This window comes from Ooceraea biroi, chromosome 6, assembly GCF_003672135.1.
Source record: "Ooceraea biroi isolate clonal line C1 chromosome 6, Obir_v5.4, whole genome shotgun sequence".
In the NCBI taxonomy this organism is placed as follows: Eukaryota; Metazoa; Arthropoda; class Insecta; order Hymenoptera; family Formicidae; genus Ooceraea; species Ooceraea biroi.
The window spans coordinates 13,922,496-13,949,776 of NC_039511.1; the positions used below are offsets into that span (position 1 = coordinate 13,922,496).

At 37.2% G+C, this 27,281-nt stretch overlaps 2 protein-coding genes across 4 annotated transcripts; one reads left to right on the top strand and one right to left on the bottom strand.

Moving 5' to 3' along the window:
• The first annotated feature begins 1,242 nt into the window (after nt 1-1,242).
• LOC105276732 (HIV Tat-specific factor 1 homolog) lies at nt 1,243-26,948 on the top strand. Its single transcript, XM_011334593.3, has 6 exons — nt 1,243-1,499; nt 1,730-2,499; nt 20,407-20,573; nt 24,499-24,685; nt 25,953-26,089; nt 26,540-26,948. Exons 2-6 carry the CDS (start codon nt 1,768-1,770, stop codon nt 26,670-26,672), a joined length of 1,356 nt encoding a protein of 451 aa, XP_011332895.1. The 5' UTR covers nt 1,243-1,499; nt 1,730-1,767; the 3' UTR covers nt 26,673-26,948.
• On the bottom strand, nt 2,593-10,216 carry LOC105276731. 3 transcript variants are annotated; one of them, XM_011334591.3, is made up of 7 exons: nt 9,560-9,844; nt 9,121-9,297; nt 8,525-8,677; nt 4,438-4,704; nt 4,121-4,354; nt 3,811-4,015; nt 2,593-3,682 (listed from the first exon to the last, which is right to left on the bottom strand). In XM_011334591.3, the coding sequence occupies exons 3-7, from the start codon at nt 8,589-8,591 to the stop codon at nt 3,445-3,447; spliced, it is 1,011 nt and encodes a 336-aa protein (XP_011332893.1). In that variant the 5' UTR covers nt 8,592-8,677; nt 9,121-9,297; nt 9,560-9,844; the 3' UTR covers nt 2,593-3,444. The 3 variants fall into 3 exon arrangements, with proteins under 3 accessions (XP_011332893.1, XP_019886390.1, XP_011332894.1); XM_020030831.2 differs by having other exon boundaries at nt 9,121-9,844; XM_011334592.3 differs by lacking the exons at nt 8,525-8,677; nt 9,121-9,297; nt 9,560-9,844 and adding an exon at nt 9,861-10,216.
• Nucleotides 26,949-27,281: the final 333 nt, after the last annotated feature.

Here is a 27,281-nt window from a genome sequence, read left to right on the forward strand (position 1 = left end):
TTAAATGAAGATCCGAGGATTAAAATTAAAGCTTGTATTACACGTGAATTTGAAAAATTGAAAATTTTTACATAGTAAATTTACGATTTATGTTATGTAACTTTATAATTGTATAACATAATGTTACTTGCATTATAAGTATTTAATCCACTGTAGAGTTTCTGAGAGGCGTGAAACTTCAGATAAGTGTTTGCAGAAGCCAAAGAACGGTCCCCAGGCAGCACATGTTAGCCTAATATATGTTTCTTAGACGTATCTAATGTCTAAGAAACATAAAGTACCATTTAAGAAACGGTTTAAATAAAAACCGTTTTTAGACCGAAATTTTAAAAACGTATTTTTCACCTTTCCACAGAAACGAAAAATGTGTTTTATTAAATTGATTTGAAATTATATAATTAATATAGAAAAAATAGTAATTTCTACTTACTTTGCGGGTATTAATTATTTTTACATCATACGTTTCAATGTACTCGCTTATGGAACAAGAGACAAAAATCAACACAAGTGTGTGTGATTCCCACCTCTGATTCACCAAGCGACCGATAGATGGCCAGGCCAGACGTGACGTTCTCGCAAGTAACATTTGTGTTATCACCTTATAAATAACCATCCGGAAAACCGATCCAATACTCTTTTCTTCTTCTTTTCTTTTGAAACTTTTGAGATCACTATTACTTGAAGTGATATTTCAAAAGAGTGAGACTCCACTACACGAAATTAGAGAGTAATGCATAAAATATAAAAATCTAGTTTTTTACAAAAATGTGACTTAACTCTGTCTATCTTTGAGGCACTGATATATAGAATTGATAAATATTTTTCTGATGGTTTCTGAAACGTTTTTTTGCCGAAAAAGAAACGTTTTTTCGTTGGACATTTTTCTCCTAAATAAACGTTTCAATAAAATGGTTATGAAACGTTACGGCAAAACGTTTATGAAACGGTTTTGAAACCAATGTGTGCTGCCTGGGTCGTTTGCGCATCAGGTGCCCTTTGGACGGTATTCACAATATATTCGTGATAATGTGAGATAACCTTAAGTATAACTTTTAAATATTAATGCAATTCTCTGATTGGCTAATAAATATCTTAAGTTCATTTTTAAGACGACCTTATTGTATATAAGAACAGACCATGAAAGATCGGCCTGTTAGATTTGTTCGTGCAGCATCGCACCGTTTTGTAGACGGAGCTGCCGTCGCATGCCGCTGTGACGTGTCCCTCTAGTTGTCACAGCCGCAGGTGTCAGCTGGTGCCAGCAGTGGTGATCGCGTCTGATACATATCGCGTGTCGGTCACGTAGATTGTTTTCTGTAAATTGTATAATACGAGGTTAATTATTGTCAATATTGTGTTAATTGTAATAATTCTGCCAATTATCTCTTAATTAGTATAATTATTGTCGAAACATTCATTGGCGACGAGCAAACATATCTTGTGTCTTCGTAGAATGTTGCTATCCTCGGCTAACCTGTTATGTTCCTAACCTCATTTTGGCAAGTATTCTTGTATTTTTCTTACGATACATTCGCGGTTAATTCGCTAATTGTAAGAGTAAAAATCAATAAGCTGTATTAAAAGGTACGAGCAAAAGGAAACAGCCGAATTATTATCCAAATATTTCGCAGATACGTTTGTACAACTTTTGTACTGACATTCCATGTTTGTGTTTGTTCGTTCGTATCATGATGTCGTTAATAATAAATCTGTTCTCATTGCATCGCAGATTCATTGTCGAAACTGAGTTTTAATGAACCACTGAGGATGGCTGAAACGCGGCCAATTGCAGAGTGCACGAAAGAGGCAAGGAAGCAGGACGATGCCATGAAGGATTATGAATTTGACGGACAAACCTATATCTATACCGACAAAGCAACAAACATTACCTACAGATTCGATCAAAAGAATAATAAATGGGTAGAGAAGAAGGACGATAACTGTGGTTCCGACAATAAAGAGAGCTTGGATGAGTCTGAAAAGGGAAATACTGTTCCTCAAGTTTGTGAGAAACGCACAGAAACCGGTGCCTTCGGCTTTGAGAACGATACGCACACTTATACAGATCCGAATGACGGCAGCGTGTACTTCTGGGACAAAGAAAAGAACGCTTGGTTTCCGAAGGTCGACGAAGATTTCATGGCCAAGTATCAGATGAGCTACGGTTTCACAGAAACAGTCAATACGACGGAGAAACTGGAACCACCGAAATTGCAGCAGGCTTCGCCCAGCCAGAACACCAAAGAGGAAAAGGAACAGAGGAGAGCAGAGGCCAAGCGGAAAGCTCAGGAACCACCCAGCTGGTTCGAGGTTGACGAGGCCCACAATACCGCTGTTTACGTATCCAGCCTACCCTTGGATATTACCACAGAGGAGCTCACGCAACTTTTCACCAAATGTGGCCTTATAGCGAGGGATGAGAAGGGACAGGACAAGATCAAGCTGTACAAAGACAACAACGGTGAGCCGAAAGGCGATGCTCTCTGCACCTACATCAAGGTAAGAATATTGGAGTATGTGGTCTTGCTTTCTACATTGTTGCTCAGCTTTGATTCTCTTGTAACATTTACGATAAGATTACTCGTGGCGTAAGAATTCATGTATAAGTATTTTATTGTACATTGTTAAGTATAACGAACATGTTGATGATTTTACATAGATATATTTACAAATAAAGCTGCGGGAAAAGTGACTAATATGCAAGAACGATTGAGAGGAATAAAGATACTTCTTTTTGATTCGCTACCAAAATTCGTAATCCAGTTGTAAACATTATGCACTATGGTTAATGTAAATGGATATCGCTAAATGTGGCTTGATTAACTATTGAGATAGCTTACTTAATTCGTGCAATGCGAATCGTGTAAGACGATGAATATCGAGAGTATGAAATTTTTGATCGATGTACATTAATTATTCACGCAATTACAATTAATTAATTGCACAAGACCGCAAAATAATCGTGAGTTAGAAGGTAATTAGCCATAAAGAGACAATGAATAATTTTCTCTAATGCTATTATGATAAGTGCGTAGAAGATAGTTAGATAAATATCAGTAACAGTGTCGAGTGAATCTCTTACAATGATTTTTATAGAATACTGCGTTCATTGATATATCAGTTTTGTAATCTATGTTCTCATAATCCATAGTTTATTATTAATCAGTATATCGTTTCTCAAAGCTCTTGCAAGTATCTAAACTGAGCGATCTTAAAAAGTGTATTCCGAGAGTGACTTTGATCGTAATAATTCTTTATGGTCGCACGTAGTTTACTTTTACGATTACAGCAGCAGTTATGTGCTCCAGCATTGGCAGTTGACAGTGTATCGTCATGACAAAGTTTACATTTAAATTAATTAGCTCTTTAGTTACAAACGAAGCAGTAGTAAAGTCAAGGTTACAATTACAACGAAGTATCGATAAGAGTTTTATGTCTCTTTTTTTAGGGTTTTAACAAAACTTCCTCCCGCGCAAAATCGTTTATTTTATTGTGGAATTGCGATAGAACGTTGTTCATATCCTCCAAATTCTCGCGCTGATGGCTCTTAGGTCCGTTGCTAAGAAAGGCGCCGTATTCACGTCTTTGGGGCAACATGTGAGCAACCCTTGGTACTGGTGGTTGCAGACGGGTTCTGTTCGAACGGTGCCGCGTGCGCTCTCTAAGCTGCGTCGTTTTGACACTGTTGAAAAGAATTTTGAAATGATTACTTAAAATGAATAATTAAAATGATTCTAAAAAATCGTAACTCTTAAAACTCTTTTTCGCTTTTTATGGAAATAGTTTTGATCAGCACGAAAGAACAAGTACTTGGAAGGTGGACGTGATCCCAACTTTACGCCATGAGCCCATTGCTGGTTATCTCCTTGATTCGTCCAATGTCTTCTCAAAGTTGCACGATTCTTTTTTCTTCCGTCTATTCTCTCCTGCCTGTCGGAGTACTTTTTCCCCTTCTTCCTAGGCTTTAATCTTTGGTTTTGTGGCGCAAACGGATCTGACTTCTTGCGTCTTCTGGCTGCGCGGGATAAAAATATCGAGTGTAAATTCCGTTACAATTGCATCGACGTTGGATTCGCTCGTGAAAGCTTTCACCGTTGAGTGCTTCGAGTGCATTTCTCACCTAAACGACCGGCGGGCACTTCGCATATGTAATGTTTCCGTTCGACGCAACTTCTCGCGCTCCACTTGTATTTCAATGCGGGGTCCATTATGATGCAGTGCCACGCATATCTCCCCGATTTTCCGGGTTCCATGTTGGCGAAACTCTGGAAAACCATTTTCTCGCCCGTTACACCCCATTCCCAGGCCATTTGTTGCCAGTTGAAAATCCCGCCGATCCATCGCTCCAATTTAGCTGTCGATTTCGATTCAGGCGTATAGTAGCACGTGCGGCATGAAACGTTAAAATCAGAGGAGACGAGAACAGTTTATACTCACTGAACTGATCCCCCATCAAGTACTTCCTTAGCATTCTATCCTTTCCGTTTCTGTCCAGTATAGCCAGGGTGGCGTTTCTGTCCTTGCAATGGAAGTACGCGTCCCTCCATGGTGCCGTGCCGGCGCTCAAATAGTAACAGAACCGTTTTAGTCGAAAGAATCCCACGGGACACGCGAATCGTCTCACCGGCTCGCGCTGTCGCATTTCCGTCGACTGATTAGTCATCAAGGGATTAACACCGAGGTCTAAAACGGCCTCGGATAAACCTGAAAGAAAAGTAAAATTCCTTGAATTGTAGAAATAATCAGTAATCTTTAGTCTAACGTGTATTTTAGTTTTTATTTATACAATAATAGTTTAGAAACAACGCGCATAATTGCGACGCTTTTTCAACAGGTGCCGTTTGTTTTTTCAGGATTAGTAAGCACAGCGACAATTCTCTGTTGTAGGAATTTCACGTCCTGATAAATCTCGGTATATTGATACGTGTATTTTTGTCTTTTTTTTGTACTCGCTTAATTTATGCGCATACTTTATGCGTTTCTTTCCGAACGAATACGTGCTCGCACCGTGGCCTTGAACGGAATTTAAGAATTATGTAATGCCGTCTAGTTCACGCATGACTAGGCGCCACTGGGCGCCACACCACTGCATAGTCAACAGATAACATCATGCATTGAATTATCGAGCATTGTCTCGTAAAGTAGATTCTTTAAGCCACTATTTCGTATGGTGAATTCGCAATATTCTTAAGCGGAAATGGAACTTTCTGGCTCCGCCTGGAACGCCTCATGCTACGTTTTATCGTGGCTTCTGTAATTTATCTTGGTAAACGTATAAATCATAATTTTTATCTCCGTGCTCATGTGTTACCTTAAACATATAAGTTTATATGATTTTGTAGACTTTAGTCACTGACAAGAGACGAGGAAAAAAATAACGGTTAATGTTATCGGTAACTTCTTCTTCGAGAGAAAACAAAAGCTTTTCTTATCCATTATTATTTTGCATAATCTATGTGCTTGCAGAGGATTAAGTAATTCGATTGACTGCAACTTTTAGGGCGTGACAGATTCTCTGGGCGAAGTAGACCGATATAAATGGAATGGCTTTTATGATAACAATGCATGATTTGCGCATGCAATTAAGACATCAGGTAGTTTAGTAGGTGCCAGTCAATAAAAAATCTCTAAAACAAATTCGTGGGAAGGGATGCGATCTGAAACTCATAGAAAAATCGCGATTAAAAAAAACTCAAAAAAATTGGCTCGTAACTTAAATATTCCAGGAGAATCGTAGCAGAAAAATTGCTTGGCGTACGTTGCTGACATACGCTTGCCATAAATTATTATAGCCGTTCCGAAAGTACATAGACAAACACAGCAACGGGCTATGATTGGGCCATGATTTTTTGACGCGCGTACCCAATTAATTACTTAAAAAGCCCTCTCCGTGAGTCATGTAGTCGCATAGACAAACCCCATTCCAAGCATGCCGTTATAAATTCCATGTATGAAACACAGCTATTATCGTATCGTATAACTATTAATAAATATCAGAGGCTCAACCTTTCCGCCCGCAGGCCTTCAATATGGAAAACACACATTCTTGCTCGCATGGCAAATACACGCAAGAGAAACGAGCGCTTTTATCATAGCATATATTTAGTTTATTCGTAATTTCTAACGGGCACTTTGTAATGAACAGTCTGGTAATTTAAGAGGAAACGAGAGAGAGAAAGGAAGGGAGCACTAGATCACAACTCTATTTAAATAGAAATATCGTAACCACGCTATAATATCATGGTATCAGTTTTAATCTTGGATAACCGATATTAATGAATTGAAAAACAATTTATCCTTTTTATTATCCTCAAAATGAACGTAGAAAATCACACGCAAGGCAGCGAAATATCCGAGAAAACCAAGCTAAAAGTAGTTCTCGATTTGACTTTAATGTGCATTTTGGTATTCTCTCTCTCTCTCTCTCTCTCTTTTTATCGCCTTTACGTGTTTTGCTTTAAGATCGTCGATGGGGCTGTCATTTGAATTGTCAGAAAGACGTACGAGTGACGTACATCGTTTCGATTCCTTAAAACACCCTGAATCAAAATTCAAGCTTTACGTAACATCATAATAAATGTTCAATTATTACTTATAGAGTCTTATTATCTCTAAACTGCGATACGTGTTATAATATATACAAGTATGATACGGGTACAGGTCGTAGATTCAAATGGGTCAGTATTAGAGTTAATCGGCTATTTAGTACTCGTGGCACATGTCGAGACGTATAATGATTGCATTCGGAGACTGCTCAGGCATTCGAATGCATATTTACATGTCAGAATTCCACAAGGACTGTGATTTCTGCGAACAATAAAAGCCAGTAGCTGACTACAATTCTACGCCTCTTAATCACGGCATGATCAATTTTATGTCATCGAGTTAACCATCGACTAGGTGTAACAATGCGCATGTACCTGATCTAAATTGACTTTGATCGAGTGCAGAACGTTCAAGCTTTAATTGTGCAAATAATCAGATTAATTAAATAATTAACTGCGGACTATCTCGATTAATTATAAAGTTTTAAATTTAGGAGATATTCTTCACGGGGCTTTGCTACATTGTTGCACCCAGTTGCACGTGAATTTGCCAACTGTGCTAAAGTTCCGTTTGGAGCTTTGGGCAGTGCGACTCGCTTTAAAATGCGAGGCATAACAAACGAGGTGGCCAGTGCGCTCATTGCATATTTCATTCCGGCAGGAAACTCTGGTTTCAAGAGATCATACCTAAATCTCTAATGTAGAAATGCACGTTCTGCTTTCCTAGTTTTTAAGTATTCAAGAAAAGTATTGCTTAACACAAATGCATATATGATGCGATTAAATTTTGTATGTGTTGTGTTGCAACATTTCATTACAATGTATCTAAAACATTAGCTTTTGAGATCTTGAAAAGTCGATGATTCATAGCTTTGTTCCCTGCAAACATCGCGTTTACGAACGTGCAAGGCAAGGAACAGTAAATTTCTTTCCTGTCACAAAGTATGTATCTTTTCTGTGCAATATTTAGTCGTACGCTTCTTCTTATCACAGGTGTGCGAACTGTTGCCTGATACTAAAATAACTTCTATATTAGTGGCAGTGAGAGCTGTAGAAGCAACGCCGATAATTCATGTAGATATTTTATAGTTGTGCAGGAAGTCACGCAAAACCGTTTAGAGAGAACATCGGTAGAGAATTATAGATAATTGTTAAATAATTATCAAGAGATTTCCATTCAGAAAGGAAGTATTAGAAGACATGAAAGACATGTAACAGATATATGTTGAGTTCTATTAGCGATATTCCTGAGCTTGCATATATCGTCGTAGAATTACAGAGATTTGCAAATGCCGCGAGGCATAATCGATGATATTAACCGTCTAACCCGCGCGTTGAGGTCAATACGAAAAGTTGTATGCAGTTAAAACCGTTACAAAGTTGATAATTCTCTTCTACGGCGTTTATCGATAACTTCGTTTGGTCGTACTGTAGTCTTCACAGAAAGGTCGTGCGAGTCATCCGATATTTTCAAGCTCGTCTAATCCGTTGATATCGACAGACGCGACAGGGAGTTATATTCGTGCGGTGCATGTCTACCCACAACTTGCACTTTCATTCATACAGCGTTTATGGTACAAGGCTGAGTTCGGTATAACTTGGGCGGACGTTATTCTCTCGAGTTTCCAGAATTTATCGCCATTTTTGCTATTATTATTACTAGTAATTAGTCAATTAACATTTGACTTCGTAAATTATTGTCTTGTTAAAGAGAATTAATTAATCCAATTCAAGCAAAATTCAAGTTTTTTCAACAATTATAACTGCAAAATTAACAGTATTGAGCATGATTTTTATTATGACACAGATCTGATTCGTCTTATTCATATTGCTCTCGTCCAGGTTCGATCTCGCGAAAATATATCGCTATATACATTTAGAAATTATCTGTCAAGTTAGGTTGTATATTTCGATCGCTAACTAATTCGCAGTTTTCATCAGAAAATGTTTGCGTCCTGAAACATGTCTGCGTGACTTACTCATTCCATCTACCAGCTGGTTAATCTCATGCAGAAATTTCACAGACGTCTGATGTAAAGTATGCATTTCACCATGTGCACGCTCCTTATAAGGTACATCTCAAGATTTTATTAAATTTTAATAAGTCGTTAAAGTCGGCCATCGGACTTTCTCTGCAAAAACAATTGTATCGAAATTGAAAGAAGTCAGATTGAACGGAATCGATAATTGTTATAACAATTGCACATATATTATAACGATCGCAAATAATATTGCATAACAAACTTTTTTTAATTAAAAAATTAATTAAATAAAAATAAATAAATAAAACTTACAACGTCACAGAAATTTTTGAAACATTTTAATTTTGAAGCTTCAGGCAAACTAGCTACTTTTAATTATTTAATGTATGTCACGCTACATCATTACATTTCTACGCGCGTTAAAGCATGGCAGTGATCATGTCATTGACGACATTATCACGCAATCTAAAAATTCAAGCAGATAACAATTACACGTTGCGTTATCATAACTTGCGGACTATCCCGAAGCTATCATTAAGTTACTAATTAGTAAATTGCACAACTGCTAATAAGTACAAATAACCGTACTCAACTGTGTCTCGACATTGAAAGATATCTTCTCGTTATTCCTATTAAATTCTCCTTTCCGTGAATTATATCAAGTATCATTAAAATGTAATGATATCCGATATTTTTCTCCCTAAAATAACATTTCAGTTTTCCACGAATTCATATATGTAGATCGCTAAGCAAGTGAGTAACGAACAAATCTGTAAAATTATAATAGATTATAATAGATTATAATTAGATTAATTCGGATACTTTGATGATTGTAATACGTCTCTAATTGACGCTATCTGTATTTTGATGGAACTGCATCGGGTATTAAACGCAGAGTTAAATACACAAATTAATTATATAATAATACCGAATTATATCGTTATGCTGAAAAGCAATAAGTAATAGAAACGGGACACTATATTATCATAATTTTGCTGTTTCCACGCAATCGGATCCGCAATCCACACTTACGTGAGATTATTCCATCAATTACTGTACATCATATGTCGTATATAATTATATGCTTTTACAGAGTATCGTCACTTCGTCCGCATACGTCGAAATCATAATTTGCATTAGAAATCTATAATTATTTCCTTTTATTATTGAATTCTCTCCTTAATGCCACGGAATATCTTTCCACCATCCGTTTGTCCACTCATCCGTACTCTCGCACACTTCTCATCGTTAATCGCGAAGCGTTCCCCTCATCAGCTTCGTTCGCGATCCGCTCGATCCACTTTGCGCACTCTAATCAGGAACGATTAATTACCTGCGGCACACAGAAACAGGACCCAACACTGCCACATGATTGCTCCGGCACGTCGTCGTTTACTTGCCGAGGTGCTCGATATAACGCAGATCGCAACGCGCGTGCAGGATCGTCCTCATTCTCGTTCTTCGAACCTCACGTCGTTTCCGGTCTTCCACATCGATGATCGCCGCTTTGTATGATTCGCGAGGCCGCGCGACGAAGAGGATCAGCCGGCTCGATCCTGCACCCTTCTCGTTTTCCGTTTCTTGGATACTCTGTCGTGTCCAACAGGATAACCAGGTCACGTCGATCGTCGTGCGTGGAGGTCGTTCTTCGGCGGAGGTTCCCGGCTGACTGAAGCTGCCGCGTCCATTCCGCTCGGCGCGTACCTTCGCGCGCTTCGAACTTAGGAGCGGAATTCCCTCGCGCCTCCCCTATCGTCGGACCACGTTCGCCACGACGATCGTTTTCTAGATCCAGTGCTGGTAGATTCTATCACAGCGAGGTTCTATCTGCTTTACCCCGATTTTGTGCTCAGCATGGATGCGCCTCTCGCGCAGTTTATTTGTGGTAATAGCTGTGGTTTCTCCCATTTGCGTTTCTGTCCTACATCACGAAGCCTTGCATGACGTGATCGATAAAAAATATTTTATCAACAGCGATTCGCGTGTATAATAGTTATTTTTGTCACGCTAGTTTTTACATTGCTAGGCATTACCAATTCATTTATTCGCTTTTCAAACATATGCATTGTGGTGTATTAGATCAGAACGATTTTCAAGTTTGTATACCTTTCGCTGTGAATGTTTCTTCAATACCTGGCAATCATCACCCTTGATCTTTAAGACGATTTCGTAATAGCGAAATTTATCACTGTACACACGATACGAACTGCGTACGATTTAATGATTTCTGTTCACTTCTTTTTTTCTGTTTCTGCATAATATCGCCAATCTCAGGACTCAAGGATACGCGCGTTTAGCAAGTATATAATGTGTGATAATTGTGCGCAAACGATATAGGAAGTTGAACAAACTTGACGCAGCTGTGTCGCCAACTCGCAAAATGTTTGAGAAACAACGCGGACGGAACAACAGAATTAAAGTACCTTTACGCTCAATATCACTATCGCAAAGCGATTACACTGTATATCGATAACTCGATAGTAAAGAAAGAGGAAGTTTCGGAACTACCTAATATTGAGGAATCAACGGTCAAGAATTTTGTAAATGTCGAGATTGGGAAGGTGACTATTGTCACAGATTGTTAGGATATTTTTAGAGTGTTAAGTACAACGCGATGTTATGTAAAGACATGCAAGATCTCACATTGACAAGAACTAATGTATGCAAAACCGGTTATTTATTATTTACGATTATGATAATTTGGTATTAATAGGAAATCAGTCAAGTATGCAAAAATTATTCGGGTAATAATTTTCGGTCTCCTTTATCGATTTTTGATATTTCTGCTTAATAATGTTTGTTGCATTGAATAAGATTTTTATAAATATTTATTCATTATTTTTTGAAGCAGTTATAACGTTATAATTAATTAATCTTTAAGGGAACGCTGATTATCTCGTTTGATTATCTCGTCATTGCCAATGCTCGATTTTTTATATAATACAATTAATACGTAGAATATCTTATAATATCACTTCGTAAGAGTATCATGAAAGCGTGTGACGGCCGCAAATTGGGCGTACGCGTACTTCTAAAATATCATCGCGTTGCCAGATGAGCGTTTCCGTTTGATGGCAGGCTGCCAATTGGGTGCATTAACATCCATCTGTCCGATAGTATCTTTTAGGAAGCTAACGTCCAGATGGAATCGATCAAAATGTACTGACGGGAATAGTAGTAACAGGAAATGTTACAAAATAATTTTAAGATATTGGCGAATGCCAAAGAAATATAATTTGTCATTGTCGACTCGGATTTCAAGTTTCAAGCTTGTCACAGAAATAATTCTTATCGGTTTTTTTTCTCGCGAGGATTTAGTAATTAGAGGAAAAGTAGAAAGCTTTAAAATACGAGCAAAACGTACAAATTGGAGACCTTTCTAAAAGCGAAAATTTGCTGAATTTGGAAGGAATGCGGAGTATCTTCTGAAGTATTAAATCCGAAGGGTTTAATCTTTTTTTTCTCAGTTTTTGTATCGTATAACATATAGGATACAATTCAATTATGAAAATATTTGTTTCATATGATTTTCATCTCTCGGGTAAATTTTGGATTCCTTCGCGAAAAAAATATCTCTTTGAATCCAGTGAAATCTGTCTAGCTAAAAAATGCTGCATTGATCAGAATAAATAATTCTTATCCACATAAGAATGTTGACATTATAAGAATATTTGCAAGACAAGAATAATTCTTGCTTTATCTTTGCGAATAAATAATTCTTATCCGTATAATAATTATAATCCGAAGCCTAATCGCGTGAATATGTCACGTGCACAAGGACTTTGCAGGCTAAATTCAAAATGGTTTGCTGAGTATGAAGAGCACATATAGCTTGGCATTCAATTGGTATTAAATTATAACATATGACACTTTGATGCTTAATCTAAATATTGTGAAAGATTTATACTGGAGCAATCAATCCAGTTCTAAATTTAATATAACATAAGAATTTCATGAATTTATATACTAATAAGATTATTCATGCGTGAAAAAGTGAGCTAATGCTTTTAGGTGACCGACTTGACGTAATATCATACTGACGCAATAGCGTATGGTGATTCTCAAGCCACATAAACATGACTACTGCATCTACAACTCCACAATGCCTGACGTAATATCCAGAATTACTTGAATCTGTTTATCACAACCCTGCAAATGCAACTCCTCAAAAACTTTAAAAAGCGGGAATTTATTTAAAGTTTGTATAATTATACCAGAACGTTGAAGAACAAGACTAAAACTTTTACATTTTTAATATATTCTGAAAACTCCGTTATATGTTTTCGCTATTATGTGTCGCGTGGTACGAAAAATGCAACAAGTTCTATTTTGTTTAATATGTCTGAAAAATGTATAATACTTGGATTATTTTACTCATTTACTCGTGATAATTATTATGCATTTTAATATGGCGCCAGTGCAATCGTTAACGCGGTCGCATAATTTAAATATATCGACGTTCCTTTTGCCTTTTTTTACACGATAGATAACTATTTTTGCATATGGTTTATCGTGCACGCAGTGAACGTATAAATATTGCATTAGTATGGCTTTTTCCATAATTTACACGATGCTGCAGCTACCGAGAAAAAAACTTTTAAATATTGCACGTTCGATGTCAAGAATATTTTTTTGTTCATACGTTTGACGAATCAAAGTGTACGAATTTTATTTAATCTTTTATTACATGGCTCGCGCATTTTTGTGAGTGGCAGCATAGCCAAACTACGTATGGTAGCAATTCATTTGCGCATTCCTGACGCTTTGAAAGGTACATCGGGAATGTTGCAATTCGCGGAATTGCAATTTGGGGGTGGGCTAACTACATGCCTGAAATCACAACGGAGCGATTGACAGATTCAAGTAATTCTGGATATTGCGTCAGGCATTATGGAGTTGTATTGTATTGGGATGCAGTGATCATGTTTATGGCTTGAGAATCATAGTCACCATGTGCGGTTGCGTCAGTATGATATCACGTCAACTCAGTCATTTAGAAGTGTTAGCTCACTTTTTCACGTAATCTTATCAGTATGTAAATTTATGGAACTCTTGTGTTATATTAAATTTATAACTGGATTGATTGTTCCAGTATAAATCTTTTACAATATTTAAAATATATTTTTTATGGTTTAGTTTTCTTATAAATTAGGCTTTATTTGTAATTTTATAAATTTAATACTGAAAATGATTGCAGCAATTTCATCTTAGACACGCTTCGTTCTAAGATGAATTATGTCATATATTGGATAATATCACGCATTCACTCAACGTTTCCGAATTTCTCTCAAGAAGGCAGATATTTTTAGGAAAGTCAAATCTCTATGTGCGTATGTGTAGAATTGTATCGACAATATCTGAAAATGTATATTATTTTTTCTTTTGTTCTCATTGATTACTGTAAATCGAAGTGATATCGAGAGCTGAGACTGTCCTGACAGGATTTATAAGCAGGTGCGTTTTTTTACATGTATTTATTGCGAAAAGAAACGATTGGCACTTTCAAACACCCAGGAAGGGTATCGTGCTCCTTGCATCAATATTGTAGGTAAGGATGGCACATTACAAACAATATCCTAAGGAAACGTCAGTTTTTACTCGCTCATGAAAGAATCAAATAACGTTTCACTCATCCTCAACGTGTTGTCAACGAAAAGCTAAAGAGAGACCGAGTAGCGAGTGTCTCCTTGTTAGCAAATGGCACATTCATTCATAAGTCATTAACTTTTATTGCGCGAGGATTTTGCTGGCGCAAGTCTCCGCAATTTGCGGGATTGCGATTTTCACGACGTTCGTCCTTAGTTAAATACCCAAGTGTTAACAGTTCCTAATTGTGCCGCCAGCGAGAAACAGCTCGTTCCGCGTCGCAAAAACCACGACGAACAAAACGGTGATTTTTTATGAGCGCTCCCGTGAGCGCTCGCGTTCACTCGCAGACCTTATGGAATTCCGGAAACCGGTTTTGCAAAATGTGCCGCGCATATATGCGTCCGCGACGCGGTGTCGTCTCTTAGAAGAGAAGAGACACTGTGCCTAATATGGGGAGGGATTTTACTGCAGGGTACTCCTTATGGCGATTGAAAACAATGAAACGAAATGGTGAACATGCGCATCATTCATTCGTTGTAACCAGAAGAAATGCTTATTAAATGAATTGATCTTGTCCCTCACGAGTTCCGAGGACAAGATCAAACGGATTGTTTTCTTTCTTTTCGAGGGATTAATAAATATTTAGTATCTACACAAGGACAAATGGATTCTCATGTTTAATAAAGTGCGATATATTTGCAAGTCCGAGATGCGTTATCGGAAAATGATTTCATTCTATTTCAAGCAAGCTTTGCCGATCAAGATTTTACTTCAAGAGACATTCCTGCAGCTTCCCTTGGTACGTTTATCTGCAAAGTAAAATGAATCCCAAAATACTCTTCTCAAGAGAAACCAAAGCTAGTACCACTCGAGATATCACGTTGCGAGATACAACGATACATTATCTAGCAAGAGGAGATTATTTCTTAATGAACGTTGCATTTCTAATGAAAGATGTTGTCAACTTATCCTGGTAGTGATTTTTTTCTAACAGAAATTATAGACGTTTTACGTTTTACAATAATTTTTTTATTATGACTTTGACAACTTAATAGCTTTGGCGATGTAATTTTAAAATTAAATCAACCTCTAAAAATTCGTCGCGTGTTTTCCACGATGACACGTTTGTTACGTAATTTTAAATCGGCCACAATCTAATGAAACTTACACGCGCGATCATTGAGTGCAATTGGCTGACTCATCCCTAAAATTTCGCGCAATGCAAATTAATGGAATGATCACAATCTTAAAGTCGCTCTACAGCGTAGGCATAGTATCAACCGTGTAATTATTATCAGGTGTATGCAAAAGTTTTAATTATTTTTTGCACTTTTTTTAAGTGCATAATATATGAAATATAATAATAATTCAGCTTGACCCTTCGACTAAAACAATGTAGTTGTTCTCAATGCTGCCTTCAACACATTTCTTCAAATCAACGTTACATCGTATACTACTTTTCGTGTAGTTTTTACACTTTTTCCTCTAAGTCAAACAAGATAGATTAAGAGGGTGAGCGATGGTCGCTGCGCGTGCACTTGAGGAATTTTTATTCTCTGGTGAAGGTAGGATTTAGAATCCTCTTCAGCCGTTGCTGTCGGAAACTTTTTTCATTGACGATCGGCTGTCGCATGTAAGCCTCGGGACTTCCTCGATGCGTTCTTCAGCTTTGCGCTTCGACTTGCCTCTTCAATCACGAGACCACGGTAACTGGAATGCAAAACATGCAAGACCAGATGGTATCGTCAACGTAGCAAAGTTAGTGGAAACAACAATTTGGTAAAAACGTTTCCTCCTTATTAGCAAGATCGATTAGATAAAAAGTAGGCATTCGAACGAAGAGATATTCTCTATATTCGCTCCCGAAGGTTTCAGCGAATTCTCTCGTCGCATGCGCAGTCGTGGTATTTAATGAATCTCGACGAGAAATTTGGCCTGCTGCCAGTACGCTAATGATAATAGACGGTTGACTAACTATAGTTGCTTACGGCGAACATCACTATTCATTTCGGGGCGTGTTGGAGACGATGTCTCGCAATAATGATGATCCATGGCGCCTCGAAATCTCGTCGTTTGTCATTAATCAACGTTACAAAAGGATAAATGAATATTTCCGATGCTCTTTCCTATCTATACAGGGTGAGGCACCTAAAACAGGCCACCTGAATATCTCGGCTGTTATTGGTGATAGAAAAAAATGTGTCAGACCAAACTTGCATGGTTTCGAGGGACTCATAATTTGTTCTAAATAGTTTTTTATTAGTTGGACGCGTAGAGGTCATATGAAGGTGAACTTCGTTTTTTTAAATGGTATGATATGTTGTTTTATGTACCATCTAGTAGAGCGTTTGAAGACGCGCACATTGATCTACGAGTCAAAATCATTCAAGGTCACTGAAGCCTAAAATTTCGAAGTGCTAGAACTTTTTCATTTCTGAATTTACGGTATTTTCAATAGCAGAGAACTCTAGGCAATATAAAAAATATAGATATCAACAACTCAGAACTTCTCGGAAAAGAAAAAATTTCTAACGGCTAGAACTTTTTCATTTCTGAATTTACGGTATTTTCAATAGCAGAGAACTCTAGGCAATATAAGAAATAATGATATGAACAACTCAGAACTTCTCGGAAAAGAAAAAATTTCTAACGGCTAGAACTTTTTCATTTCTGAATTTACGGTATTTTCAATAGCAGAGAACTCTAGGCAATATAAAAAATATAGATATTAACAACTCAGAACTTCTTGGAAAAGAAAAAATTTCTAAGGGCTAGAACTTTTTCATTTCTGAATTTACGGTATTTTTAATAGCAGAGAACTCTAGGCAATATAAAGTAAATTTTCCCTTGCAGTTGGCCTTCAGTGACCTTGAACGATTTTGACCCGTAGATCAATGTGCGCATCTTCAAACGCTCTACTAGATGGTACGTAAAAAAACATATCATACCATTTAAAAAAACGAAGTTGACCTTCATATGACCTCTACGCGTCCACCTAATAAAAAACTATTTAGAACAAATTATGTGTCCCTCGAAACCATGCAAGTTTGGTCTGACACATTGTTTTCTCTCACCAATAACAGCCGAGATATTCAGGTGGCCTGTTTTAGGTGCCTCACCCTGTATACAAGCGTCTATTCCATAACATATAATAATACGGCTTGATTACATTTTAAATTGTTTTACGAGAATTTATACTAATATTCACGTAGCTACACACGCCACACATACCGTTATGCGTTAATCATCGAGGAAATCGCACCGCGATGTGTACATTCGAAGAAGTTTATCTTATCAGGAAACATCTTCCCAAGCAGTCACGTAATTGTCTAATTTACGTGTTCTTAGTACCTACGTAGCTGTGTGACGATAATGAGAACCAGGGAGCTAATTAGCATGTTGACTGGACAGTCATGAAACGCGAAATCATTAGCGAATGCGACATTTATACGTACCACCTGCGTTTACGAGAGGAGGCAAACTCGCTGGAACGAAACTGAATATTACCTGAATAACTTCTCGTTTAAGAAGCGAGAAAACATTTCTCCTCACGTGGCTCGTGCACGCTTTTCTGACGATTGCAACGTGGTACATGTTACGTCGACCGGAGGAGAGTGCGTGTAATTTAGCGTGAACTGGATGTGAGGGTATACCGTAATTGCAGTGATCCAACATAGACCGCGGGTTGCATCTGGGTGGTCGGGACACTTGACAATGAGTCGAGTCCCGTTTCTCATTGGTCGTTATCGCCGGACGACTCTCTGGTGGAAGGACTGGTATCGTTCCTATAAAACCGGCGTTTTAATCACTGCTGGGCGTTTACGCGCGGGCTACAATCCGCGTAGCGTACGTACGATGCAGATTATCGTTTCAGGCATTATCTGGTTAACGCATGCGCTCGTGCGCGCTCATGCTTTCTCCTCCTCGATCCTGTTCAGCAGAATGGAATTTGAATCGAACCTATTAAAGAAACCAACGTTAACGTCTGATGATTAACCCCTTGTTTTACAATTTTTCCCATTGTTGAGCCACCAGACTATTTGATTTGATTTGATCGTGATAAGCGTCCGTTGAATAAGTGCCTGCAATGTTTTTTTATTTGTGTCAATTGATCAGATTTGATGTATATTCTTACAAATTGCCGTGAGAGATTACTTCCTCGACGTCGCGTCGCGTCACTATCTCATGAGAGATAAACCTTGAGACGAAAATCGAGAAAAAGGTTCTATTTAAGTTGCGAAATCCTGTGGAGCTGGTGACGTCAGCGGTCACGTCGCTTTCCGCTCGCAATCCACCCAGTGCGGTTTAAGGGCCAAACGAAAGCGAGACATGCTAAAAGAAAAAGAGTGGAACCTTGAGGTTGTGTGGCGCGTGGGTGTCACGGGATGATGCATCAAAGGAACGGCAAAGCCCTTCACGTCTGCGAGGTTCTTAAGGTGTATTCACACGACGTTTACTCTTCTCATGTGATCATCTGTAGATCTAATGTATGTCTAATAAGAGATTTTATTAGATTACATCAGAGGTGGCACGAAAATTGATCAGATTGGTACAAAACTACAAATTCTTGATTTCGCGGGACGTCAAATTAGATTCGATCAAAGTTATACTAGTTATCAATTTTACTTTTAATCGTTCGTAGTTGACAGTAGGCTAGGAAGAAATGGCGGGGTCGTTTCGAATCTAAGAATTTTACTTAAGTGGGTCGACGGTAAATCATTGCGAACGTCTCTGAATGCTTCCCGGAATATTCTCCTCACTCAGTGTCTCGATCTTCATGAGATATCCAGCATAGTAGGAAAGCCATTTTTTTAGGTCATCGTTACAAGGGAGACTTGTCTCAGGATCGTTACGTCATTCATCGTCAGCAATGCTCCGTGTGCATACTTAGACCCTCGGTCACATCTGGTTACGTGTCGCTCCATTACGTGTAATTAAATCAAATGTATGCGAAAAACAAAAATCAGCCAAGTTGTGCAAAGTGCCTCGAGGAATTTATGATATCGTATTTCAAGCTCTTCTTCCACGAAGATTCTCGTTGTCATTGAAAGTGTTCACCGTATTCCATTTATTTGTTAATACGTAATACCTGTCATAGTTTTATTTGAAAAATGAGAATTGACAAATGACACTTATTTTCTGTCCTATTTGTAGTAGTATATCCGCTTATAAACGGCATGTGAAGTCACGCTTAAAATTGTCCTAGACTGTTCACGTTTTATGGAGTTTTGTAAATAAGCATAATTCTGTTACGTCGAAACTGTTTCAAAGTTTTTGATATACATGTTGTACACTCTTGGACGTATTGAACTGCTAAAATGGTCGATGGCGCAACGACTGAAAATAATTCCTGGAATATTGCGAGTTTATCAACATCCATATAGCCATAAAAGCTGCTATATTTACTGCAGCGCTATAAGCTATTTAAATTTTTATGATTTTTGTATGTAAATTTTATTTTTTTGAAACCATTCAACTTACTCAGAAATATAACTTAATTTTGATGTTAAATCTTTTGACTATGTCGCGACTTATATATCAGCTTATAATCGAGATTCATGTTTAGTTGCTCAGTCCTATTTTAATTCTCAACTTTCGAATCTCTAGTCACAGTTTTTTTTCACGTGCTGCTAAAGCACGTTTTTAGTCCGCGGTTTCATATTTTGCAAAATGAAAGTTAAAGGATGTTCTAGAACATTTTTGCCTTCAGATGATTATTGAAAATAACAATGCAATATAAAAATAATTTAATTCATTATTTACTTGAGGGTTGATTGAATCGTTGGTAGTCGAGAAAATTTGCATTACGCTATCCGGAAGACCGGATTGCGTAACATAAAAGGGCCGAGACGTTTAATTAAGTATTAAATAGCCATTAAATGGAGAATACGCCCATTTGATAAATCTAAGGCCAAGCTTCTCGCATGTAAGCTAAGGTTTTCTCCTTTTTTTTCTTCAACGTAAACCTGGTGATTGTTGTGAGCGTAACTAGCTAATGAAACGTGTTTAAATTGATTGCAAATTTTTCTTATTACACCGATAATGTAGATGATAAGTCACTAACCACACTAACAATAGCACTCCATTATTTTGATACGCTAAATAGGAACTACAGTCTATTAACACCGCCTTTTTCATGTTCCACGTTAATTACTTTCATATGATAATATGAACGGCACAAAGATTTTTCAGACGCGATATCTACATTCTCCATAATCTTCAATTTAATCTTGAAATTAAAATTCTCGATAGAGTTGCGATTAACATCGGCTATTTGACGCTTGTTGCAGGTCGAGTCGGTGGATTTGGCGTTGAAAATTCTGGACGGTTCGCAGATCCGAGGGAAAACTCTATCGGTTCAAAGGGCGAAATTCCAGATGAAGGGCGCGTACGATCCCGCTTTGAAGCCGAAACGGAAAAAAAAGGATAAGGAACGGCAGAAAAAAATGCAAGAAAAGTGAGTATCCGTTTGCAAAGATTTCCGGATCAGTAAAGATAATCATCACGCGAAGCAGCATCGGAATAGTCAAGTTGCTCGAGCTACTGGAGTTATAAGTGTTTGTCGCACGATTCGAAGTACGCGGTGTCACTTCCTCTGCGCTGTGTAATCCAGGTTTGGCGGATGTGCATTGCAAAATCGAGACGGTTGCGTTTCTCCTGAGTTTCTCTGGTTCATTCATCTCTCTTCGCGAACGCGCGAGACGAGATATCCCTGGTAAACCGAGATATGTTTCATCTCAATGACGCATCGGCCGCTATCGCCGTATGTGCATCTTATTAAGGTTTCTACGCACTGCGACTACGAGAGAGTTGCGCAATCGTAGCACTCAAGATATTTTAAGAAATATTATATTTCATATTTAGCACGAATTCGTATATAAATATATATATCGGAAACTGTATCATAGCTTGATGTTTAAGACATCTACTATTACATGTTTAATCTTGTGCCAATAGCGAATTAATTCGTTATAAGTTTTCCTACTTATATATCATGGAATAATACAAAATAAAAATAAGAGATATGACTAACAAATAGAATTAATCACTCTAATACATATCTTATGAACAATTCGAAGAAAGTAACATAATAATAATAATAATGCATTAATTCTTTTTTTAAATATCTGTAACATTCACAAAACAAGGTACAAATATTTTGCAAATATTTTGTCTATATCTCTCATTCCCCATTATTTTATATATTTATTGTTAAATCTCGCTCAAATTTGATAGTAAGAAAAAAATTGCATACGATTCAGGCGAATGGTACGCATTCGGCAACTCTGCGTGTGTGTAAATGTGGCGCGTTTAAAGCATATTGCTTTAATTAATATTCAATATTCGAAATCACGATGCTCGAGTCAGACGATGATCGCGATACGTGACGCTTTATGGTTCAAAAGAGAGGAAAGACGCTTCACATCGTGCGGCAATGTACATAACGACTTTTATAATTGCATCGGCATCGAGTTCGCAGCCGCCAGACTGCTTGGCGTTGGCGGTTCCGGCAAAAGCAGCTGCGCGTCAGTTACCCGCATTTAGTCCGCTGTAACTGCATATAGGCCAATCCAAAAGTATATGAGCACGATGAATTTCCAAGAGGATAGCAGACAGCTCAAGTTCGTCGAAGCGCATGATTACGACTGACATTGACTTATCTTGCGTGTCACATACATAATGAGCAATGATTATTTCTTGTGGGAGATCAAAGGCAAGTGAAACATTTTTCACGTCAGGTCAGAGAAGAGAGGCGCTTAATCTCCAACTTGTTTACAATGATTACGCGATTACAACTAGATTAAGTTCCAATCTTGATTAAATCTAAGAGCAATCGTTTAAGTTTGGGAACAATATTCCATGTAATGCTACAGATCTTTAGTTATTCGTATGATTTTTCCTCAAGATCCTTTTTTGAACTGAAACTTGTTGCTCTCGCGTTATCGCGTATTTCATTACATTGTTCCACTCCGATGCATATTTGTTGTCTTTATCGTCAGCAGACGTAGGCTGCGCGTTGGCAGGGTCAACGCCCTGAACTTTGCGAAAACCAGTTATTGGCGAACGTACAGGCCCACGTTTGCTGGCCGGAAGTGATGATCGCGGCAACGCGTCCTTTCGACACCCGCTGTCTACCCATTCGCGTTCATGACGTTCTCTATCAGCATTATTTCCCCGAGCTGTTTCAAGAATGAAAGTCGTGCGCCACGATCTATCGATCATTGCCACGATGTTCTCACGGATGGACTGATGGACCGTTCTCGATTATGCGGTACAGTAATAGCAATTTGTGCTGTATCAGCAACTTTTGTCGGCATCTGTGACCATTGAGAAATGTCATACAACGACAGCATGTATACTATACACACACCAGTTTATACCATATGTATAACTTGGAGAGCCGCAAGATACAGAGTTTCACTGTCTCGCTGATCTTTGTCAATGTGCAGAAGTCAAGTTTGAAGATACCCAACAAACACAGTTATATAAATATTATATCGTTGCAATAAACTGGAATGCAACAAATAATATAACAAGAATATTACAAGTAATGTAATGTGTTATGTCCCACGTACATGTAATATCCCATTCATATATTATAAATAGTTATGAAGCATAATTGTAAGCAATGTTATGTAACCACAATATAAATAGGATATAACATTCGTTATATTACATGTTGCTTTCATTTTGTACAATTGCTACAATCTGTGGGTATGTATTGGGTTGGCCAAAAAGTAATTGCGTTTTTTTCCAATAGATGGACATGCATGTCTTGAAATGTAACTAACTTCATTCTAAACCGCAAATTCATTATGTAGGTTAACAACTCACAGTTCAAGCTTGTTTTAGAAAAAGAAAGTACACGATTTCGTTAACAATTGTTTCTTTGCCGTCGATTTCAAAATGGAAAATCAAAAAGAACATTTTCCTCATATTTTCTTTTATTACTTCCGAAAAGGGAAAAACGCTGTGCAAGCTCATAAAAAGTTATCTGATGTATATGGCGAAGATGCTTTAAAACTGCGGCAGTGTCAAAATTGGTTTACTAAATTTCGATCTGCAGATTTTTATGTGAAAGATGCACCACGCTCAGGAAGGCCAATCGAAATTGATGATGACAAAATAAAGGCACTGATCGATTCGAATCGGCGTTTAACGACACGAGAGATTGCTGAGAATCTTAACATATCGAAATCGAGTGTTGAAAACCATTTAAAACGACCATTTAAGACGACATTAGTAAGCTCGATATTTGGGTAGCACATGAGCTCAAAGAAATTCATCTCACTAAGCGTATTGACATCTGCGATTCTCTTTTGAAACGTGAGGAAAATGATCGATTTTTTAAACGTATGATAACAGGCGACGAAAAATCGATCGTCTACAACAACGTCAAACGAAAAAGATGGTGGAGCAAGCGTGATGAACCTGCTGAAAGCACTTGAAAAGCAGATATTCACCAAAGAAAGATTATATGCTGTCAGTCTGGTGGGACTTTAAAGGTATTGTGTATTTTGAGCTGCTTGCAAGGAATCAAACCATTAATTCAGACGTATACTGTCGTCAACTGGATAAATTAAATGATGCCATCAAACAGAAACGTCGAGAATTGGTGAATCGCAAAGGTGTTGTGTTTCACCATGATAACGCTAGACCACGTACAAGTTTGGTCACTCGTGAAAAATTGTTGCAGCTTGGATGGGATGTGTTACCATGATGTTACCACATCCACCATATTCGCCAGACCTGGCACCATCAGATTACCATTCGTTTCGTTCTTTGCAAAACGCCTTGAATGGTAAAACCTTTACTGCTGATGAGGATATCAAATCGTTGTTGGAATTGTTTTTTGCTGAAAAAGATAAGAACTTTTTTGAGCGCGGAATCATAAAGTTGCCTGAAAAATGGCAAAAGATAATCAAACAAAATGGACAATATATTGTTTAATAAAGTTTTTATTTCCCATGAAAAATTCGCCTTTTATTTATATAAGAAAAACGCAATTACTTTTTGGCCAATCCAATATATGATGGGTATGTTAATAATTTCTCGATATGGAGTGCGTGCGCACAATGAGAATTTATGCATATATACAGATTTTAATACTAATAAGTATATTATTATATATATTTATTTATTAATATTGAAGTCTATACACATGCATAAATTATAATAATTAGCGATATGTGCACGCGCACGCCCACAACACCACACGCGCGCGCGCGCGCGTGAAGAGGGTGTAGAGAAGAGGAAAGACAGAGTGAGGAGACAGACAGACAGACAGACAGACACATATCGCTATAATAAGAATTAATGTAACGTAATTCTCATTGCCACATCTTCTCATCGTTCCCGTACCATTGCACGATTGCTTGCAGATTGTTTGATTGGCGGCCCGAACGTATGCGAGGCGAGCCACTCAAGTGCGAAAGAGTTGTTATCATAAAAAATCTTTTTGCACCGGAGGATTTTGACAAGGAAGTCCAGCTGCTTCTGGAATATCAACAGGACATCCGATCCGAGTGTCTGAAATGTGGTGACGTCAGAAAGGTCGTCATTTATGACGTGAGTCTTTTTTGTTTTTTTTTATATATTTATATATTTTTCGTGTAGGTGTCCAATAAATATTAACATTATATTTATGTTGATTGTATATTATAATAATATATATTATATTTTCTGATTAAATTCTATTTCATATTAAAATCGAGAAGAATCTCGTATTACGAATCGACAACGTGCGAAAACGTGCACTACATTTTAAATGCATTCAAACTCTTTGTGTCGAATTTGTTTTCAAAGTGGAGGAAACAAGCCCTCCTTTGAATATCGTATTTTTAACGACTGTGTTTCACAAAAGCGAGCGAAGAAACGCCTTTGAAAGAGGATATCTGTAACCTCATAAATCGGCGAAAGACAAGATACTCCCAGTCTTTACTTCTGAGGAATTCTTTAATGTCAAAGTGTATTCCATTCGAACGACACATGCATAACTCACTCCTGTTTCTATTGATTCTTCTGTTTGTTGTTTAACTGTTTATTATCATCGCATATTATGTTTGTACATATTTCTCTTAGTTTTACATTTATATTATCCATCTATTTTTAATATAATTTGTTAATAAACTTGTTTTATTATCGATGTTTTCCTTTTTAACCGTAGTGGAACAAGAAATATTGTAACTTGATGCTGAAAGCTACATAAAGATTTTATGTTTCGTTACTTAATTTACTATATTGTATACAATTGTCTTTATTCTGCAAACGTATGTTATCATCAATATTTTCTGTGAATCATGAACCTTTGCCGCCGTGTTTGTTGTAACATATTCTCTAAAACGGTGAATTAAAAAAATTTCGTAATAGTTTTCTAAAGTTTTAAAATAATTCTGTTTTTTTATTATATTAAATGATAAAAGAAAAATATATATTTAGCTATCCTACTGGAAACAGTATGATACCCAACATCGATTTATGTCGAATTAAAGTTAATATTAGAAATCACAAAAGTAATCCAGGTTGGAATTTATACACATGTAGATTTTAATACGTCAAATAATAAATAATTCTAAAATTGAAATTTTAGAAAAAGTACACCGAAAAAAGATATTACTACGGATTTCTATGAGTCTAATTAGAAGATGAATTGCTTAATCAGTCAAAAAAAAAAACAGAAACTCGACTAAATTGTAATTTCCATATTTTATTTCAATCTTTTTAATATCATCCCAGAACGAGCAACCTGCTATTAAGATGCAATTCAGTAAGGACACAGATTGTACGTGATTCGTGTATCTGTTGCGTCTCTTCATTTATCTCTTTCTTCTTCTAGAGACATCCAGAGGGAGTAGCACAGGTCACATTCCGAGAGCCGGCAGAGGCGCAAGCCTGCGTGCAGCTTTTGAACGGCCGATGGTTCAGCCAGAGAAAGATTTCAGCGGAGATCTGGGACGGCAAAACTAAATACAAGTAAGTTATACCATTGCTAATTCCTACTATGCCGACTTTAGGATTAATACTACCGATGGCTGCTGGTGCAGACATCTAAGTCGAGGATGTTACGAACGCTGATGATCCTAACTACCCTTCCGTATATAGGATTACTGCGTATATAATCTTATTTGCATGAGAAGGATACATAAATTATTAATATGCTAATAAATTGAAAATATTTTAGATGGCAGTTATGTGCTTCGTATTCTGTTCAATTGCATATTTATTATCAAAATTATGTATTCCTATGGTAGTTATTCATTGCTGGTAAAAACTGCTCATTCGATTAGTAACAGAATCGATAATAACAATACTCGGATTATACTTATGGCAGAAACATTTTTATGATAATGGACAGCAATATTAGTTAAACATTTTGAAATTATGCATACGACGTTAAATATATAGGAGTATGGTGTCCTTCAGAATTACAGAGACTGATGCGGAGATCGAAGCACGAATAAACAAGTGGGATAAATACTTGGAGCAGGAAGACGAAGAAAAGGAAAAGAAGATGATGGAGGCGAAGAGTAACAACGAGAAGCAAACAGCTTCGTAATGAGAGAATATTCCACAATCGGTAAAATTGCAGCGTATTTCATGAATTCTGTTTTCTGTATCTCTGAAAATCTTCGTTGTCATTTCGCGTCGAGTGTTAAATTCAGGAAGCGTAAAGAGATTGTTTTAGTGCTTTAATGAGCATGCGGTAATTATTCAATCATGTCACGACAACAAGTTTTGGGATTATTTTAATCTTCGTCGTCCGATTAACATCACTGTTGTATTAGTAATATATTATTAGTCGTTGCAACAATAAAGATTACTCTTCAATTTAGCTTCTCTTATTGCGATATCATCACATTTCTCGCATCTATATTACTTTGTTATTTTCATTGCCTAGTTAATCCTGATTCTTGCATCCTAAATTAGTTTACAAATAAATAAAAAGATACATGCACGTGATATGACGAATGATGCATGACTAGAGTAAAATTAAAGCAGAATAATAAAATTAAATCGGTTGAAAGAAATGCCTCACGAGCAATTAAAAAATATATTTAAAATTTTTATTAAGATTAAAATTAAAATATCATAATGAAACAGAAATAAAATAAAAAGTATAGATAATAGATAGCAATAAGCATATTGCTAAGTAATTAAATCAGCG